This window comes from Fringilla coelebs (assembly GCF_963513975.1).
Source record: "Fringilla coelebs genome assembly, chromosome: 9".
Classification (NCBI taxonomy): domain Eukaryota; kingdom Metazoa; phylum Chordata; class Aves; order Passeriformes; family Fringillidae; genus Fringilla; species Fringilla coelebs.
Window position 1 is genome coordinate 19,713,201 of NC_140067.1, and position 20,417 is coordinate 19,733,617.

The following is a 20,417-nucleotide window of genomic DNA, read 5'->3' on the forward strand; positions in this document are numbered from 1 at the left end:
GCATTCACCTGTTTTCTTGGCAGGGTGGGTTTTTATTGTTTTGTTTTGTTGTTTTGTTTTTTTTTCTGTTGGTTTGATTTCACTTATCAGAATAAAATTTATGTGCTGTTTTTGAAATGCTACTCAGCCTGTGATCTTCTCAAGGACAGGGACTGCCTTTCCTAGGATGTGTATGCGTGGTAGCATAAAACACCATGATAACCCTTTAGGCAAGATTAACAATAATATCTGATTCTCATCTCAAAACCTGCAGTTGTGGGCTCATTGATGATCAGCATGATATTTCAGTGTACCAGCAGTTTGATGGTGTTAATTATGTGGTTAATACCCTAGCTGAACTTAAAGCTTTATGAAAGCCTGAAAACAGATCAATATAGGAAGCTTTTCATAATTTTAAGCCTCGTGTTTGATTCTATCATTTTCCTTTTTTTTCAATCTGTTGCCTTTATTAGCAGTTGCCCCATTTTTTCACAACATGAACTGAGTATTGCTTTGTTGTTTGTGCCTGTCACATCTTTATCTTAGCTAAAATAATGCAAGCACAATTTAAACATTTGCACTACATAAGTAATGCAAATGCTATTCAATTTCATATATTTAATCTTAAAATAATGAATTTCTGCTTTAAGAATAATAATAATATATAATACCTGTTTGTCTTGATGTTGCTATTAGCTATGAATTCTGACTCATCTCTTAGTTTCACCATCTTTCTAACATACCCTGCTATATTCAATTGAATTTTAGAGACAACAGCACAGTGACCTTCTTTCTAATCTATTTTTAATGGTTAAAGTTTGAGAAACATGCATAACACATTTCCCCTCACCTGCTTCAAACAAACAAAGCAGCAGAAGATGTAATTTTACATTTCTTTTAATACTTGTAATAGTACACATTCTTCATCTTGCCTGGTATATTTTGCCTTTTTGAAGCTAAGCCTAAAAAAAACCCTCTTGTGGCAAGTCAGAATATTTATGAAATACAAGTTGAATTTCCTTGAGGGTAAATTGCATGGTAGCAGGATAATTCATGGGATACAGGAAAATAGTTCTTGCCAACTCACTCAGCTATACTGTCCAAAAAAAAACCCCAAGCCCTTCAGCAAAGGTGATTTTTATTCTCTTTTTCAAATTATATAATTATGGCACTATGTGCAGCAAGAAAGTGTGCAAGTTGTATATTTAGATTAATACCTTAAAGAAGTGCAAATAGTGCCTAAGTATGTCCTGTTAAAGATGGAGGTCCATCTTGAATGTGAAAAGCCTGGTTTTATCATTCTTTAGATAGTAACTTGTATCCTTAGGTTTCAGTCTTTTCCCTCAGCACTGAATTTTACAAGCTAATAAAGTCTTATGCAAGAATGAATTACCATACCCTTGCACCCTTCTCTCCATTGGCACCTGGAAATCCTGGGAAACCAGTTGAGCCCTATGTAAGAAATCAATGCAAATGTCAGAGGATATCAAGAGCAAAACAGTGGTAGAGCCAACATTTAATAGGCACATAAAGCACAACTTCAAAGTCGTGTACATTGTACATGTCAAACTTGCAACTGCAACAGCTGTACATAAACTTATGAAAGCTGTAAATAAACTTACCATAATGCCTCATGTCCAGAAAGCATTAAAAAAAATCAATGTATAGAATGGACATTATTTGTCATCTTATTAGACAATAAAATATTCTTTAAATCTGCACCTTTTTTTAAAGCAGGAAAGCAAAAATTAGTAACAGCCCACTAGTAATAACTGTATCATAATGAAGACAAACAAACAAGGCCTTGTTGCCTCACAGTAAGATAATTATTTTAAAAAATAATTCAAAAAAATGGTAAGGATTTGCCACATACTCTATTCACTTTACTGAGCTGTAAATTAATTACTTCAAGTTCTTTACTCACAACAAACCAAACAATGGACACTCTCATTTAACTGATCCATGCAGCTCATACATAGGCAGAATTTATGTGATGATCTGACTTGAAACTGCTCCCAGCTCTATTGTTCTTCCTTTTTTCCTCCCCTTTCCTTCTGCTAACTGCCCAGTCCAATGGGAACAGTACTACTTTCTTATTTGATTCTGGCAGAGGGACCAGCAGACGTTTTACCTGCCAAGGTGTTAATTTTTCATAAGGGACTTGGGATCAAAGAGACAATAATCATGACAAAATATACTTTTAACTGACTGGGGATGAAAATGTTTGGTTTGGTCAGCCACTAAAATTTACTAGCCAGAGTCCCTGCTGTCACAATGCATCTATGTCTGTGCAGCTTGCTGTTAGCATCTTAGTGGCAAATAAAATGCATATAACAAAAACCTGAAATATAGGTGCTCTTGGTGCTCTTTGAAATGAACTTTTTTTTCTTTTTTTTTTCTCTTGTTCTTACTTCTGTTTTTCCTCTAATGAATCTTGTTTTACATGACCATTCAAATTATCCATAAAAGACTTAGGGGCAGTACAACTTCACTAACACAGATTCTAATGAAACCCTTACTGATATTGACTGGTGGCAGAAAAGTAATATTTTTCTTCCTTCCCTTTCCTTTTATATTCCTTTTCCTTTCATTTCCTTTCTTACTTGTTATTTCTTCACTAGTTATAACTTTATACAACAATAAAACTAAAAATTCTAGTCTGTGAAGCCCAAGCACGCTCTTTAAAATTAAAAGGCTGGAAAAAATCCAGACCAAATGATGGGGCACTAGTAGTCATAACTTGGTTGTAAATATCTTACATGTATAGTAGTTTTTGCAACTGTGCTAATCAAGAAGGACTGGATTAGAGAAAAATAAAAGTGTGCTGAAAATTATCAGATAAAGGTGGTACTCTAAAAAAATTCTTAGAAAAAAACTTAAAGAAAAGCAAGTAAGTATCAACAAAAAGAATAATGTCAACTTTATCGATAATACTAGGACAAGATTTCCTATTTGCTTTAGATTGCTAACAAATTTTTCTGCTGCTTTTTTCTCACTCCCTCAGGTTAGATTGAGCTGGCCTGCGACTCAGTTTCAAAAGAAGTCTCTAGTGAATTATCTATTGTAGCTGTCATTAGTCTCTTTGTAAATTTCAGCAAAAAATTGGAAGAGCAACAGTGAATGCAGCTTGAGAAATATTTTCAATTTTAATATGATAAAAATTTTATGCAAGGAAGTTCTTGAGTTCTTGTTGAAAAAAGAATCAATCAACTTTTATTTGAAATGTTACATAATTTTTGTTCTTAGAACTGAATTATGTAAAACTCTTATTTTAGATTTTTCAAAAGAATAATCTAAAGGAGAACAATGAGACTAAAATCCCAGACATTTTGAGTTAAGAAACTGAAGCCAAAACCCCTGTGTCTTTCAAGGTGAATAGTTTTCATGAGTACTTTCCATAAATAGTTTTAATATTTTTCACTAATGCTGTGTTCAGTGAATAAGCATTCTTCAGACAGTCCATTCACTTGACTAAAAAGGGTTGAAGTATAGGGCAGAGTGAGAAAAACACTTTGCCAGTCAGGAAGTTGCATTTCATCCAAAACCCCCCATAATTTCAAATATGGAAATAAAAATAAATCAAAGGTAGAATAGAACTGAGGATTTTACTGCAGGTTTATTGTTCAGATGTATAGAAGTGGTAAGGGATTCTTTTACTTGTGATATTTACTTAGATGGGAATCCTTTGAGAAGGGCTGGAGGTACAATACCTCCCTAATGGACTCCTCTACACAGTGAAATGTCTGCGGAACTATGATTTTATTCCATATATCTTCCATATATCTTGAAGTTAAGCCTATTCTATTCTATAAATCTTCTTTTTTTTTTTCTAATTCTCAGAAAAGAGATCCTGCAATTAATTTAACATGCCCATTTCCTAAAGATGGGTTAGGATGAACTTGATAGAAATTTGTTTCATAAAAATGCTTTAAACCAGAAGCCCCCGTGTGGTCTTCTATTGTAATCCAAATATCTAAAGCAACTGAAAGATAAACATAAGCCCTTAAATTAACTAAGGATTGTATTTTGTCATATTTGTCTTAAAAGAAACTAAAGGAAAACATGAGGAAAATTGTAAATTATATGTTTCAAAGTAATATGGTTTATTCCATGGAAGAAGCAATAATCACCCAAATGGAATCCCTGCACCACACTGAAAATTCCCATTACTATCAGCATCCATTTAGTCCATATGGTCCATATAGTGCCTATTGTCTTTCAAGAATGTCAGCAATTCCTCCCTTTTGCAATTGTTTAGTGCATGCCAGTCTGATGCTGGCACAATGCAGCTCAGGAGAAGATGCTAAAGGGTACTATATTAAGAAGAGTTACCAGGTAGTGCTCCATAAAGAGCCTGACTTCGGGGTCACACTTTAGATGATTTTACTTCAGAATGTTATTGTCAAAAAAGAAAATGAGAAAAATGGCCCTTTCTTTTATATCCACACCCTGCTTCCCCAAACACAGAAATTAAATAAGTGCCATTGTGACCAGTGTCAAAACACTCAATGTACAGCTCATTTACAGCTCACCTTTGGACCTTGTCTTCCTGGATATCCTGGCAATCCAGGTACGCCAAGCTTGCCCTGCAATGAGAAGGCAGTGGTAAATTTTACTGTATCCTCCTTTGTGGTTCAGCAAGCTTCTATACAAAATAATTTTTCCACAACATAGAGTGATGATACTCCATGGAATATAATATTAAATGAAATCAATTTCTCATTTTTATAATTAATCACCAGTGGGCTTAGTGCCCTAAACTTAAACGAAAATCCTACTCCAATGAATGAATCCAGAGAAACCAATACCTCAAAGGTGTTTTCTTCCATGAAGTGCTGTGCAGTTCTATGTGGTTGAGATCGTTAAACAATAATTATTCTCTAAAATCAGGATGTTAATAGGTTTAAGGGAGAAGAAATTATTTTTAATTTATTCTATGCGATGGCTGACTTTCATGAACAGGCATTTGAAGAATCAATTCTTTTCTTGAATAGTTCTGAACTGAGACTATGCTAAATTATACTCCACTGATTATTTGCTGACAATGAATTTGCAAACAACCATTACCAGCTTGTGTTCAGAAAAGACTGATCAGCACTGACATCAACCATTCCCAGAAATGAAATACAGTACCCTGCTCCATTGAGTTGGTCTCTTTACAGCTGTAGAGGATGAGTGATGGTTTGCCACTTTCAAAGGCAAGGGAAAGCAGTTTCAGACTTTGAAAGATGGGAACTCTGGGAAAGAATTTCTGTGTTCTAGAATATCAAATTCTGGAGAAGATCTCAATGGAAAAGACGACTGTAGAGCAGTAACCACAGATAAATAGGAAGCAGAGACTTGCATGGGGAAGGAAATTTTCCCAAAAATGTCTATTGGTAAAATATACAGCACATAAATAAATATGTTGAGTATTGTCACATTCATGTAAGCACATGTGTCTGGTGAGACATTATTGAGAACAATTTTACATTTAAGAAACTACTTATTATGCTGCCTGTTATTTGCCACCCTGAAACAAGCCACATCCATTGCAATGATTTAAAGGTTTTGCAACATGACAGCACATCAAACTCTTGCCAGATTCAGTGAAAGTTTTGTCCCTGATCTTTTGAGTCAGCAAGCCCAGTTGCCTAGGTTGTGACTGTGAATACAGATTTTTTTTTATTATGAGCTCATTTCTGATATGTTCCAAATTTTTTGGCACCCTACTTGAGATTTCATTAACCAAGAAAATCCAGCTTTATACCTACTTGGGAAATAGAGTTTTCTTATCATGGAATCAGAACACAGAGAATAAGAACTAGTGCAGTAATTTCATTATTTTCCTTACAATAACAGTACCTTTGCATTAAATACATCATATGAATGACAAGGGAACAAGACATTTATATCTACTCTTACAGACTTTTCAAATGTTGTGAGAAAACCTAAAAGTTCACAATGACTATTCCAGTTTTTGCACTAAAATAAATATCACAGGACCACCAAAGAATTCCTCTCTGACTCATTCCAGTCTGACCAAATATCCATAGAATATCCACAGAAGATCTGTGCCTTCCAGTGGTCAAGAAAAGCTGTAAATATTTCTAGAAAAGGGAAAACCTTGGGTCTAAAATTCTAAGGCCAGCTAATAGTGTTATCAACACCAACATTTTTTTGAAATATCTTCTGATATTTAGGGCTTCAGATTTCTGACTTGCATACTGTGAGAGTCCCAAATATGTCACAGTGAAGAAGAAATTGTTGAAAACCTATATTCATAGCAAGTAATTTGAATAAGAAGAACTAAAAATAACTCAAGTGTGAATTTAAAATATACCAACTATTTTAAAAAAAGGTTTGTTTTGTTTTTATTTGGTTTATGTACCCTCCGTCCTATATTTTTCAAGAGAGATTTAGAATCGAAGCTATAGTTCACCAAAAAAATTTAAAAGGAAATATTTTCATCAGCATCTTCTCACTTAAGTGATATATTGTTTACACTTATATAAATGTAGCATATATATATCTGAATCATAATTTTATGTTATTTTATATTATCATACTTCTCCAGTTATTTATATTACCACTGCTGACATCACCTTTCCTTTCTGACAGTAACCACGTACACATTTCTCAGCCTCCTTTCCATCCTTTATACCAGACTCAAATGGTTATTGTTGAAGCCAGGATTCTACAGAGATTTGTACCTTGTGCTTGATTCCTCTTTTTTCACCATCCTTTTATCAGTCCTCCCTCTTATCACCCCCTTTCCCTTTTGCTAAACCTATTTTAGATTTGTATTCAGGAAATGTTTTCCATTTTAAAAAATTTCCAAGTCACCATTTGTTGTAATATGACTCAATATGAATTCACTCTTCAGCAGCACCTTTATCCTCCTTTGTGCCCAGCTATTTTATTTGCATTGTGCTTTCCACAGCTGGCATGCACTGTATGTAATTTGGGATAAGAATGGAGTTGCCTTATGTACTGGTGGAGTACTACAAAGCCTCTTTGCAGACTTACAAGATAAGGATTCTCAATCTTTGATCAAATGGGAACACCAGGGGTCTGCTGCAGTAGTGTCCCAAAAAGATTTTACAGATCTGAAGGCTTGTTTTTCAGTGATGGAAGTTATGGATTCCAGCTATGTTATCAGGCAATGGCATGTCTATTTTGATTTCTGGCCACTGACCTTTTCCCCAGCGGGACCAGCAGCACCTGGGTCTCCAGATGGACCCGCTCGACCTTTTGGACCTTCTGGGCCATCTTCTCCTCGTGGGCCTGGCTGACCAATTTCTCCCTAAAATACATCACCTTGTAAATATGCAACAATATTCATGCATATGTTGGAAAGACACAATTACTTGAAAATAAATTTGCAGTAAATCTAAACAGGGAATAGAATCATACAATAGTTTGGGTTGGAAGGAACCTTTAAATGTCATCCAGGCTTCCTGCAGTGTACAGAGACATCTCCAAATAGATCAGGTTGCTGTAAGCCCTGCCCAGTTTCCTACTAGGAAAATATCACTACTTATGTCCATTATATAATGAAAATTTATAAAAATTAGGCAGTGAATATCACTTTCAGAGTGTTAGAGCCTAGCCATCTTGCTTGAAGACAGCTGCATTTGGAAATTGTATTCTTATTTTTCCTTCCCTAAATTTTTGAGAAGGCACCCTGGCAGTCCATAGGAAGAAAATTGTCTATCTAATACTTATGTGGGTACCATCTTCACAGTTATTTATGTATACAGATTACAGATACAGCCCAGGAGCCTCTTATGAAAAGATTTTTACAACTTCCACAACACTTCCTAAGAATGGAAGTAATTGCTCATTGGGCTAAATAAACAGTATTTTGGCAGAGATGTGCAAAATGCTGGTCTGGAATGGAAATATCTTTATCCTAGATAGCTAACTTTTCCTCAGGAAAATACTGGAGATTTTGGAGTCTGGGAAAGACAATTCTGTAGGAAGAAGCTCAGTGAAAAGGATATACAAGACTGACATTCTCTTCCTCTTCATGATTGTGCCATTTTTGATTCACAAGAACCATATCTCTGGATTGAATTTGTGCATGCACAGAGAATAGAAATATTTTAAAATACTAGCCTTTATTTCATGTTTTGTTTAAGTATATTTGTTCACTTCAGTGGTCCTTTCAAAACAATAAAATTTAAACTTTTAAGAATATATGGGCTATGAATAAATGCTTACCCGGTCACCTTTAAGACCCATGTCACCTTTAAATCCTGGAAAACCATCTTCACCCTAAAAAAGGCAGAAACAGATGCAAATTAGTCTCCATGCTGAAGTACAAGCACAATACTCAGACAAATTGCATTTACACATGTATGTGTCCAGATACAAGCAGAAACTTCCAGATGTGTTCAGCAGAGTTGTTCATGTCTTGCTCCACCATAAACTGATCAGCTTTTGGTTCTCTCTTTCTGAAGTTTAAGAAGTCCAAGTGCCAAGTCATGCATTTTGGCCCAATAACCCCCTGCAATGCTCTAGGCTGGGGTCAGTGTGGCTGGACAGTGCCCAGGCAGAAAGGGACCTGGGGGTACTGGTCGGCAGCCGGCTGAACACGAGCCAGCAGTGTGCCCTGCTGAGGGAGCTGGGGGTGTTTAGCCTGGAGAAAAGGACACTCACAGGTGACCTGATCACTCTCTACAGCTTCCTGAAAGATGGTTGTAGTCAGGTGGGGGCTGGTCTCTTTCTCCAGGCAGCCGCTGACAGAACCAGAGGACACAGTCTACAGCTGCGCCAAGGGAAATATAGGTTGGAAAAAGTTTTTCACAAAAGGGTGATAAAGTTCTGGAATGGCCTGCCTGGGGAGGTGGTGGAGTCACCATCCCTGGATGTGTTTAACAAAGATTGGATGTGGCACTCGATGCCATGGTTTAGTTGAGGTGTTGGGGCATGGGTTGAACTTGATGATCTTGAAGGTCTCTTCCAACCTAGAGATTCTGTGTGACTCATCATAGAACCACAGTTCCAAAGTCCAAGCAACAAAGACTCCATTTTCACCTGATGCTTAGTTGTAACATGGCAGCAAAGGTCTTTGTGATGAATAATAACAGTAAAATATTTTGCTATGATGCTATTATGTTTTTAATATGCTAAAGTAATACTGCTGACTTCGAATCTGAGAAATATTTGGACTGTCAATAAAACCAGGAGAGAGTGACAATGTGCTCATGTGACATTACTAAAGAAAAAAACAAAACAAAAAGAAGCAAGAAAGCTTTGTACTTAATCCTCATGTTCAAAAAGAACATGAGGATTATGCTTTTTGTATTCCTAGGCCCACAAAAATTTTATCTTCTCCCTGATCACCAAGTGAGATGGACTGCAGGGCTAAAGCCATTTTGAATTTGGAAGTAGTCATAGAGTATGCAATAGAAAGGGTGATAGAAGTAGATCTGGTTGTGGTAACCAACTCAAGATAGGCAAGGAGGCATCAAAAGTAAAAAAAAAATAAGAACCAAGCCAAAACAAAGCCTCCCTCCCAAAAAAACCAACAAAAAACCCCAACCAACAGCAACAACAAAAAAAGAAAAATAAACCCCAAACAAATCTAAAAAGCAAATACAGTTTTTCAATAAAATGTTAATGAAAAAAAAAAAAAAAAACAAAAGAGGCTACACTATAATTCATTGAAAAAAATATACTAAAAGCCAGTCTAAAAGCAGTTTTCCCATGCTTTCTATATGATGAAACAAAGTTTTATGTGGTCATCTTATATAGCATAAATTTAAATTTAAAGGTGGCTTTTCTTAATATTTAGAAAGAAATGAAAGAGGCAGTGTGAAGAATACATCAAAAAAGCTTTAGTTGTAAAAGTTGCTTGGTTCTGGCCAGTAATATGGCCAGTAATAATTACATGAGAACCCTTAGCAAGGACTGACCCTGTGCCAGCTACTGACCAAATGGCTGCCAAATGATCTGAAACTCTTCTTCATCTTTCACAGTAAGGTTCCTGCTATTGAGATCTACAAGCGGCTGATTTTATTCCATGTAGGAGGAGAGAGCTGAATAACAAAATTCTTTGCTGGTAACAAAAAATAAAATACCTAAAGAGTCCTAGTCACATTTACTGGTCAGTACAGAGATAGGCCTCCTCTAATATCCTGGACCATTCCAGATCTATGGGTGCTTCCCTGAATGATAAGGTTATTTATTTTGTTCTCTTGCACTGCTCTCCCCCATGCAATGGCAGCTGAATAATTTCATTAAAAAAAGGCCTGTGAACATACCTCCAAAACACTAATAGAACAAAGGATGAAATAGATTTGTGTGACCTTTGGAGGTATTCGGTAGAATTCACTGTCTTACTGCAACTGTGAGATCAATTTTAGGAACACAGAAGTATTGTAGACATTGTGTTAATCAGTATTTGTTGATATACACAGATATATATACACACATCCATGAAACATATTTATATACGAGTCCTGTATTTTGTCCAAGCAGGATATTAATCATCCAATAAGGCACAAGAAAAATCTGGGGTTTTGAACAGTCCAGTCTCCATGGATGTTAAACATACTCTTTTTCAGCTTAGATTTAATGGGAACTCTAAAATGAGCATGCAGCCTAGACAAACTGTGGCTTAGGAAGGCTTGAAACTGTACAGCAGCTCTTGGAATCTGAGCCAAATTCTGAATCCAGGCTTTTTGGCAAGACAGAGTCTTCTGCTTTAGAAATATCTATAAATATCTGTAGACCATCTATATATAAATAGATGGTATCTGTATCTATCTATATATAAATAGATATTAGCCAGCAGAGCCACAAGAGTGGATTTGCCTGTGTGTTCAGGAGGAGGTATGACTGATGGAGTCTGTTGTGTGTCTCTTATTTTGAGTGCTGAAGGAAGTGTGACTTTAAACCAACACTGGCTGCGGTTTCAGCCGCCGCAGACCATCAGGAGTCAGCCCAGACCACAGTGGTCCGTGTTTGCTCTAGGAAGACTCCACACACAGAAGGGGAAAGAAGAGCTTTCTTCACATTCATGTACATAGATCTGACTGGGGCTGTCCATCACTTCAGCAAAGCCAAAGGTCTGGGACAAAATACCTTGAGCCTAGGAAGTCACTGCCCAATGCACATAAAAAATACAGATCTATTTATGGCTCTATCAAAACAGATAAAAACAGTATTGTCACCACAAATCCCTCTGATGTACAAGCCTCTCAATATCCACTACAGTATCTACTAATAAGGGAGGGGATGTCTAATTCTCTACTTAAGGCCACTTTAGAGAGAAATTACCTACACTGGAAAGAGGATTGAAAATCATTCCAATAACTGAAGGTTATATGTTCACTTTGTACCAGTGTAAATAACCATGAAGGTCACTGATTAAGGCACTGGGCTTGGTATGCCTTTAGGGAAAGGCAAAAATAAACTCACTGCTGTGAGATAAAGCAGTGAAGGAGATAGAAGAGGCTGCAGCGTAAAAAGGGAAAAGAATTAACTGTAGTCAGATTTACCTTTTCACCTTTGGATCCCTTGAGTCCACGTACACCATCAGCACCCTAAAGGAAGAATATAAATAATTACCCATATGCATATATTAAAAAGGTGTGAGAGGATGAATATAATAATTAAATCTTACCTTTACACCACGAGGACCTGGATATCCAATTGGACCCTGAGGACCGGGAGGCCCCTAAAATACGTTGGAGCAAAGAACATTTGTTTGTACAATTTTTGGTTAGCAAGCAGTTGTCTTCAGAATCGAATCCTTATTCTTTCAGTATAATGTATGAGACAGCAAAATAACACTGGGCTGCCTGCCACTAAGAAAAGTTAAGGCATTAAAAAGCACCATTCAATGTCACTATAAACTATTAATAGAATTGTGAACTAATTGTGAACTTGGATTTAACTTGCATATTTGGGAAGCATCTATCCTTACTACAATTTATCTGAAACAATGGTAATTCTAAAAAGGAACAAACAGTCAGAAACAAAAATATAGGCCATTTAGAAACCAGTGGTGCTTTATTGGAGAAAATTTATGGGCTAATTATGATGATGTCATAAGTCAAAAATAGAGACCAAAATAATGAGAAGAACAAAAAATCATGGTCTTAAAAAAAAAAAGAACAAAAATAACATTCCAAGCCTGGAAGTTAGAGGCTCATGGCGCTACCAATACTGTCTGGTGCCTAGATTCTTTTAGTTACATTTTGCTGAGTATTTTAATGATGTTCAGCTTGGATCTATGCAATCTGATGGCAGGGCCTAGAGAAACTGAGTTCTGTGAAGGGTGGAAGCCAGGAAGCCTGGAAAGATGATACCTCTGAGCTGCTCTGCTGATTCTCCCATGTCCGAGAAGGACAGATAACAAAATCTGTTACTAATGGGGACACTGATAGGGTCTTTTTCCTCTCTCCAATGGGTCTTTTCACAAACCCTTTGGACTGTTAACATCTCTGAGAAACTGAACTTTCTATCAAATTTGGCTGAAATGGATCAGTAAATTCAAAAGACATAAGAACTGGCAGATGGCAACATGCCTGGACTTTCAAAAGATAAATGTTGTGTGTAAGCTTTATCTTCTTAAGAAATCAGGATAAAATTTACACATCTTTTACAGATAACAACACTTTGGACAAATATATTATGCTGATGTCAGTGGTGCTGAATTTTCTGAAACGTCCTATAAATTCACTCATCCTGTCATCCAGGATACAACCTTTTAGTATTGCCCCTGAAAACTGAAACTGAATTCAGGTACTATAAATGGTGCTATTCTGGAGAAATAAGGGTCAATAATGAGTAACCAGAACACTTTATGGAGCTCCAAGACCCTTTTAGGGCTTCATAAGATTGAAAAAAATACTTTACACTGACACTGAGTTGAAGATGACCTAAAAAATGCGTGGTCTCTGCATGTAGTTTTATACCTTCAAAAAAAGTAAGTTCTGAAGAATCTTTGTAAGTACTCCATACAGCAGAATTGAAAACTCAAAATATCTGCAAGTTGTTTCTATGAAATGTGTGCAATGTTTTGTGCCTACCTCACAAACTCCAAGATGAGGTTTAATTTAAAGAATAATCTTTATATTATTAACAATCTTTAGTATTTTTAATATATTTGTCTGTGAAAAGATCCTTTGAATGTGTCATGGGTTGCCTATTGTCTTCTTAAATAGTTCTTGATAGCAACAAATGTGACAAATGTGTCATAAAGATGAAAAACTACGAAAAGTTTTCTTGAAATCTACGTAAATAATAGAAAAGTTTTAAAACTCACCAATGCACCTTTATCTCCAGACTGACCCTCTTTGCCAGGGTGACCCTGTTTTAAGAAAAATGTATCTGATTTGAAAAGCAATAATTTTTAAGGAGTGACGTTTTATTATAAAACCACAGTTATTTAAACATTTAATTTCAGATCATTAATCACATTTCTTTTGTATAGGCACACAAAATTTTGAGAAAAGGTTTTATTTTCAATACCAATATAATTTACATAACAAAGGAAAAACTGGACAATAGTTACATTCATGTAACATGCTGACCAGTCCTTCTGTTTAATTGATATTTCAGCAGTAAGAGGCTTTTAATGTAAGAGACTCTCACCTTTGATTTTGAAACATAGGGAATTTATTTTGTAGCATGAAGACATTCCTAAAAATATTTTTTAAATCACAGAATTTATCAAAATATTCAATAGAAGTCTCATTTAGTTTCAATGTTCTGTGTCTTTGTTCTAAACGGTGACCTGCTTTTTAAACAAAATAAATTTACATTTTAGACTTTGTTTTATATCACTGACATTAATACTACAGCACTGAAAACATTAGCCAATCCACTGTTTTCCTTTCTTACAAAATTTGCACCTAAATTGCAAAATTTAAAGGCAATTTAATGTAACTGAAGATTAACAGATAATTGTGACTCGGCTGCAGAAGGCACGGAGCTGTGAGGAGACACAGCTGGGACACTGTTCCAAATTGACCAGGGAAATATTCCATACCATATGATGTCATACTCAGTAATAAAAGCCCAGGGAAAGGAGGAAGAGGGAGGACATTCATGACCAACTTCCCAGCAAGTGGCTGGCCATCTGCCTGCAGATTGGCAGTAGTGAATCAATTTACTTAATTTACTTTGCTTGTGTGCATAGCTTTGTTCCACTTATTAAGCTGCTGTTACCTCAGCCCAGGAATTTTCTTGCTTTTTCCCTTGTGATTCTGTGCCTTCCCCTGCTGTGGGAGGAGTGGGCCAGTGAGTAGGTGGGTATTTGGCTGCTGACTGGGATCAGCACACCACAGCAGGGGGCTGTGTCAGGTACAGACCCGTGCTGACACCTCTTATCTCTTACAGCATTCATCCCCTGCTTTGAAGGTTTAACAAGATGCAGATGACAAATAATGTTTGTGTTTGGAAATTAACATTGTTTCCAGCATACAGGAAAGAATAAGGGGAAACATTCAAATGTTTAGACAATGATTCAAAATATAGACTCTCAGGTGGACAATCATTGCACACTTAACATTCTCCACTAAATTGGTACTTTGGCAGGTCTAGTCTGTGAGAGCCCTGGGAACAGTTCTGTATTTGCAATATATTTGCAGTGACCTTCTTAAACCTTGCAAAAAGTTAGGTTTAAGAAATGCAGATTTCACCTAAAAGAAAAATTGTAAGGGACATTTGCATGGGAGGATAGTCAAGGTCTCAGAAATAACATTGTGTAAAGGCTCTTTATAGCATAAAAAAGTATGTTTTTGATGCAAGAAAACAAGTGTATGGGCATGCCATTATGGCCAGTGATTCCATTTCAGCGGAATGCCTTAAGATATGCTGCTCAAGTGGTTACACTCTGTTCACATGAGTGATTGCAGCCTCACAGGGAGGCTGAATTTCTTGGCAATCACAAAATTTGGCTTAGGTATGTCCCAGTCTAGACAATGCAAGAAGCACCTTAAGCACATAATATGCCCCTTAAGCCAGGAAGCTGAGAAAGAGGTAGTCTGTTCCATGTTTCCTCAGAGAACAAGCGGTGAACATTTTTACAGGTGATTTGCTCTGCTGGACTCACATGGTAGGATACAGGGAAACAGTATTTGACCCTTTGTGTGTTAGTAGTTATTTACACTTCCCTGAAGATAGAGGTTGCAGAGACACTTCAACATCTGGGCCCACATTTTAAAAGCCCACAGATGTTTTTAGCAGCTGCTTCAAAAATGCAATTATCTTCATTTTAACAGCTCAAATAATATAGGGATTTTAGATGGATTTTATAATGCTGTTGCCAGTTAGGACTACCATTGCTTTTCCCCTCCATTTTGTTTCTGTAACACAGGTATCCAGAAGTATTTGTCACTTAGTAAAAGTAGTTAAACATTCAAAGGATTAAATATTTCTTTACTTACAGGAGGCCCATCAGAACCAGGAAGGCCAGGAAGGCCAGGCTTGCCTTGCGGTCCCTAAATGCAGTAACAGACACACATTTTAAAAACAATAGCAAACAGGTCCAGCCCATGCGACCCTAAGAGCTAAGGACATAAAATGCAGTCATACCTAAGTCCCTTGATATGGATATCAGCGTTACAACAAAAATAAAACTAAAGCCAGAATGACACTTTCATACCATATGTAAGCAAGGCCAGTTCTTACAATCTTTAGCCTACAAAAATGATCCCTAATTTTCAATGAGTTGCTTGCCTGAGAACAGGCTTCAGGAATTACCCTATGAACATGCACACACAGAACACAAGGCGGGGAAGAGTTCTCCAGTGTACAAAATTAAGTACTATTTTGAATTTCAGAAATAAAATGATTCACCAATGAAAGATATCAGAAGTTCAAGAGGCAAAGAGTGCAGAGTACAGAACTCCAGTGCTCACAGCTGAAAAGCCTGGTATGCCTTTGTGAAATCCTAGGAAATACCGATATCGTGGGACATGCCCATTTTGCTAGAAAAATACTTGAGCACACTGACAGGTAAAAAGTATTAATTTCTCCAAAAGAATAGAGTAAACAGTGAAGAGGAGAAAAATCAAGGAATGAATTGAGCAGGAATTCAGCAAAAAGGGGAGAATAATAAAATTAGCATAAAATTCAGTAGTGACATGTTCTAAAGGAATAGAAGACAGTCTTCAAGCCACAAGGACGTGCAAATAGATGAGGAAAAACCACCAAAGGACACTACAGTATGCCAATTACCCTGCAGAGTTATGTCATAATATAATCCTTGAAAAAAGAACAGAATTAGACTTGAATAGGTAAAACTTTGTTATAAAAAAGAGATTAAGAAAAATATTTTTTGCAGCTTGCTGTGAAATTAAGTAACATAAAAGTACTAATTGTTTAATATTGTAGATGGGATTCTGGAGGTAATAACACAAAATTAATCCAAAATAAAGGGAGGAAGTTTTGCTTGTGAAAAAGGGTTTATGAGAGGAAAGCCATTGGGTATTAATTGGTTATTCATGTATAGATGATTTCAGGAAGACCTAATATTTAAATTTAGCTTACTATTCCATAAAAGATAGCAAAGCTGATAAACAAGACTGTGGCACAGAACTGACTGTGAAGTAACAAAATAATGCTGTAACTTACTTTTTCACCAGGAGGCCCGATAGGACCTTGAGGACCAGGAAGCCCCTGTTAGAAAGAAACCAGTGTGAGAAACCAGGGAGAACAATGTACATACATTCACCCTACTAAAGGTCCCTCATTAATCTGTTTCAACACACAGCCAAATATAAGTGGGTTTTTTTCCCCCTTACAAGTTAGGTCAGGATTTTTGTGCAAGTCTTTTGCACAAGCCACTATTCTGGCAGTAGGTCTGTAACAAGATCCTATTCAGAACCCTCCTCCAGGTGTGGCCATTCCTGCTGCATTCCAGGAACACTGAATGAGTCATTTTTCTCCTGAATGAAAAATCCCTCTGAAAACTTACTTGAAAACTCTGCTTCCACTGCCCTCGGCACATTTGCAGCATTATTTATAAAATCCTTGAAGCTTTATCGATTTTGCACATGAAAAGCTAACTTCCATTTATTAAACATTTGCTGCACATTACATCGTATTTCTTGAGAGTTCTTTTACACTTACTTGTGGGCCTGGAATTCCTTGCTGACCAGGAGGTCCTGGTTCCCCTTGAGGACCCTACCATGCAAAAAAATAGTAGGGCATTAGGTTTGCATTTCTGCACTACAGATCTTCATTGTCAGGACTAAAAGGAGTACAAACTCATCTTTGTTCCTCCCTCTTTAAAGTCTACCAGCAACTTTCTCTCCAGTAGCAAAAAATTCTCTCCAGAAATTTTTTCATGCTAATGAATATCATGACCTTTTCTTTAACAGAGAATAACAGCCCACACATAGGACCTGAGCACTGGAGTCCATGGTGCTAAAGGAGTCTGAGAAAAAGCATGGTCAGGGCTTTTGGCTGAAAACTAACTAACAGAAGCCTTGCCTTTTCCATATAAAATCATAATGAATCCAAATAGTTGACATAAAAGTTTAATTAAATGGAAGGGATGGCATAGTTGCAGGGATGAGAGAATGTGGAAAGCATTCTTAGACTCTTTCTAATTCCCAGTTTACTTACTCACCATGTTCCCCTTTGGGCCTGAAGGTCCATCAATACCTGCAATGCCCTACAACAAACAATACAACAAAAGCAATTTTCAGTGGACTTCCTTTTTTCCTCCTGGAAACTGGAAATACTTGACAGCTCATACGTACAGGTTGTCCAGGGGGCCCAGGTGTTCCTCTGGGGCCCAGTAATCCCCGTGGACCCTGCAAGAGAAGAAACCCTTATTGACACTTGCATGATTTTTTCTGAACAGAAATGCCTGTGAGCAGGACTGGCTGAGGACTGGAATAAAGAGTAGGAAGGATGAAGGGAAGGCAGCATGGGTGTTTAGGAAGAAAGAAAAGAAGAACAGGAAAAATTCACTGATAAAAGATTTTCCTCAAGGGCACTGTATTTCTGAACAGGACATCAGTGGAAGAACAACCTTTGATTTAACCTCTGTATGGTGAATTCAGAGAAAGGTGGGAGATTGATATTTATACTTCCTGGTGCAGAACATTGGCACAGCATCTTCCACTAAAATTTTAGCTGTCTCTTGGCCTGAAGATCTGACTTGAACAGCAACATGCATATTTGTATTCCTTTCTTTTGAAAACATGATTGTGTATCATACTCTCTACTACTATTCTAAGTACAAAATTATGTTTTTATATGAAGTAAGGATCCAATAAGTACTTAAAAATTGCTAGGAATTTTATTATAATAAGTACATGACATTCTGGAAACAAAAGTTAGATTTTTTTGCTCTTATCCCTAAAAACTTTCACAAAAGACCAAAGGCTATTCTCATCAATAAGGTGAACAAGGTTTTGGTCTATAACATAATCTTTTCATTCTATACTATGTCAATGAGTATTAGTTTTCATTATTGTGCCATCCTTCATGTTCTGCTGCTAAAGTAGGCAGAACTGAATCTCCAGTCTCCTCATGTATGACATAGTCACAAATCACTGACACTGACTATAGCAAGATGTTTGTACTTTGTGAGTAGGCAGCAGTAGATCATTTAGGGTAAAATTCCCCTTTTGAGGCTTGATTTCTTGCCTGCAATGCAGAACTCTCTTCTGCAGTGGCAGCACCTGCAGAATTCCAACTGACAGGAGTGGAAATTCGGTATGTGAAACAAGTGTAAAATACACAATGAAGCACAGTAGTGTGAAATAAGAGAAGAACCCAGGCCTTCCTTTCTTATAAGTAGAAAATGAGGTAATACTTTAGAAGCAAAAGGGGCTAGGCTGTATTCTGATGTATCAAGGACGGCAGTTACTGATTTTACACAATTGGATAAGAAATAGCATTTGTGATTCTGGAAGTTGTATATACTTAGCTAGATATATCCTTGACTTTATTCTAATCCTGTAAGTGGTGTTTCAAACCTAAACAAAACATTTAATTTGTTTGCTTTTCAGCCAGAAACCGTATTCTCCATATGCAAACACATGAAATAATTTTTATACCTGCAATTCAGAATAGTTCAATAGATTGGAAAAATATCTGAATGTGACTTTTGTTTGTAACAGAAGCAGAAGAATAAGAAAGAATTGCTTACAGCTTCACCTGGGAGACCTCTTGGTCCAACTTCCCCATCTTCTCCCTGTTTTTGTGCAAAAGGAAACAAGTTTTAGATAAAAAAAACCCAAACAGTTATCGTGACCTTATTCCCATTATATGAGCATTCACTCTAGATTTTCTTGTGTGAACAGCAACTTACTCTTGATCCATCTTCACCAGGTAAGCCAGGAGGTCCCTGTGGGCCACGGTCTCCCTGTAGGATAAGGAAAGTCATTAAAATAACTGCTGCAAACTTTCAGCTGCTGGAAACAATAATGGATGAGAAGGGAAATGAAAACAAATATGTTAGCTGAAGTTTGATGTGTCAAAACATGTCTTGACACATCAGTGATACAAATCTGTAAGTTTTAGTACTCAGTAAAATCTTTCATTACCTTAGTATAAGAACAGACAAGCATTTTTGAAACAATGAATAATTTGCGTTTGTACAATTTCACTCTGTAACAAGAGTTGGACTTGGTGATGCTTGTGGGTCCCTTCCAATGCAGAATATTCTGTGTTTCTTTGATTCTGTGATTTTTGGCCCCAGAACATACACAAGCTACACCTACAAAAGGTAGTGTTTCTCACATTTTCCTTTGTCTCATCACCACCTTCCCTCTCCCCTACACAATGTGTTAGCGCAGTAAAATCAGACGTGTACGTGGGGCAGAAGTTAAGAAACCAGCTGCAGGGCCCAGGAAAATACAGAGATTTACTAACCCCCTTTCAGAACCACACACCCTGGCACCAGCTACTGAGAGCCTTGGGACTGGTTTGTCTGAGGCTTTGGAAGGCAGCCAGACTTCCACACTTCCCCTCAGAGGCTGGGGCTTTTCAAGTCTATATATGCAGAACCTCAGTAGATTCTGGACCATGCTTTTAGGATTTATTTTTCTTTCCCAGTTCCTAAAGAGAACTAGTGTGCTAGAGAGCTCAAACACCACTGACTGACCTCCTTCTGGGCAGCAGGCTTTGAGACTGTGACTTCCTTCTGGCATTGGACAACACCCAAGTATTCATGCTGTTTGCCTTAATTTTATCAGTGTCTCCAAGGAACCAGACCACTGCTGGGGATTCTGGTAGGGATATATGGAGTCACTGTTCAGTGGCTCTGTTCTTTACACTTCCAAACTTTCCTAGGGAATTTTAGGTAACCCTCATATACCCAGAGCACATCCCCCAATACTAGGGATATTAGGACTTTATTTTACTGCCTTTCTGTCCTCCCCCAGAAAGAAGAGAAAGTGAAATTTTATGAACAGCTCTCTAACACCTTCAAGATGAATTCATACAGCAATTCATGTATTTTGCCAGGTTCTGCAACT

General features: G+C 37.0%; 1 protein-coding gene across 3 annotated transcripts in view; it reads right to left on the minus strand.

Moving 5' to 3' along the window:
- The window catches only part of COL11A1 (collagen type XI alpha 1 chain), a gene marked incomplete at both ends in the record, with an annotated part of 126,795 nt that overhangs the window by 45,353 nt on the left and 61,025 nt on the right, over window positions 1-20,417 (minus strand). For all 3 annotated transcript variants that reach the window (XM_084210964.1, XM_084210965.1, XM_084210963.1), the window contains 14 exons: window positions 1,378-1,431; window positions 4,512-4,565; window positions 7,157-7,264; window positions 8,185-8,238; window positions 11,469-11,513; window positions 11,594-11,647; window positions 13,241-13,285; window positions 15,366-15,419; window positions 16,555-16,599; window positions 17,053-17,106; window positions 17,555-17,599; window positions 17,688-17,741; window positions 19,088-19,132; window positions 19,250-19,303. In XM_084210964.1, the coding sequence (XP_084067090.1) occupies window positions 1,378-1,431; window positions 4,512-4,565; window positions 7,157-7,264; window positions 8,185-8,238; window positions 11,469-11,513; window positions 11,594-11,647; window positions 13,241-13,285; window positions 15,366-15,419; window positions 16,555-16,599; window positions 17,053-17,106; window positions 17,555-17,599; window positions 17,688-17,741; window positions 19,088-19,132; window positions 19,250-19,303 (765 nt within the window). The remainder of the gene's footprint in view (window positions 1-1,377; window positions 1,432-4,511; window positions 4,566-7,156; window positions 7,265-8,184; window positions 8,239-11,468; window positions 11,514-11,593; window positions 11,648-13,240; window positions 13,286-15,365; window positions 15,420-16,554; window positions 16,600-17,052; window positions 17,107-17,554; window positions 17,600-17,687; window positions 17,742-19,087; window positions 19,133-19,249; window positions 19,304-20,417) is intronic.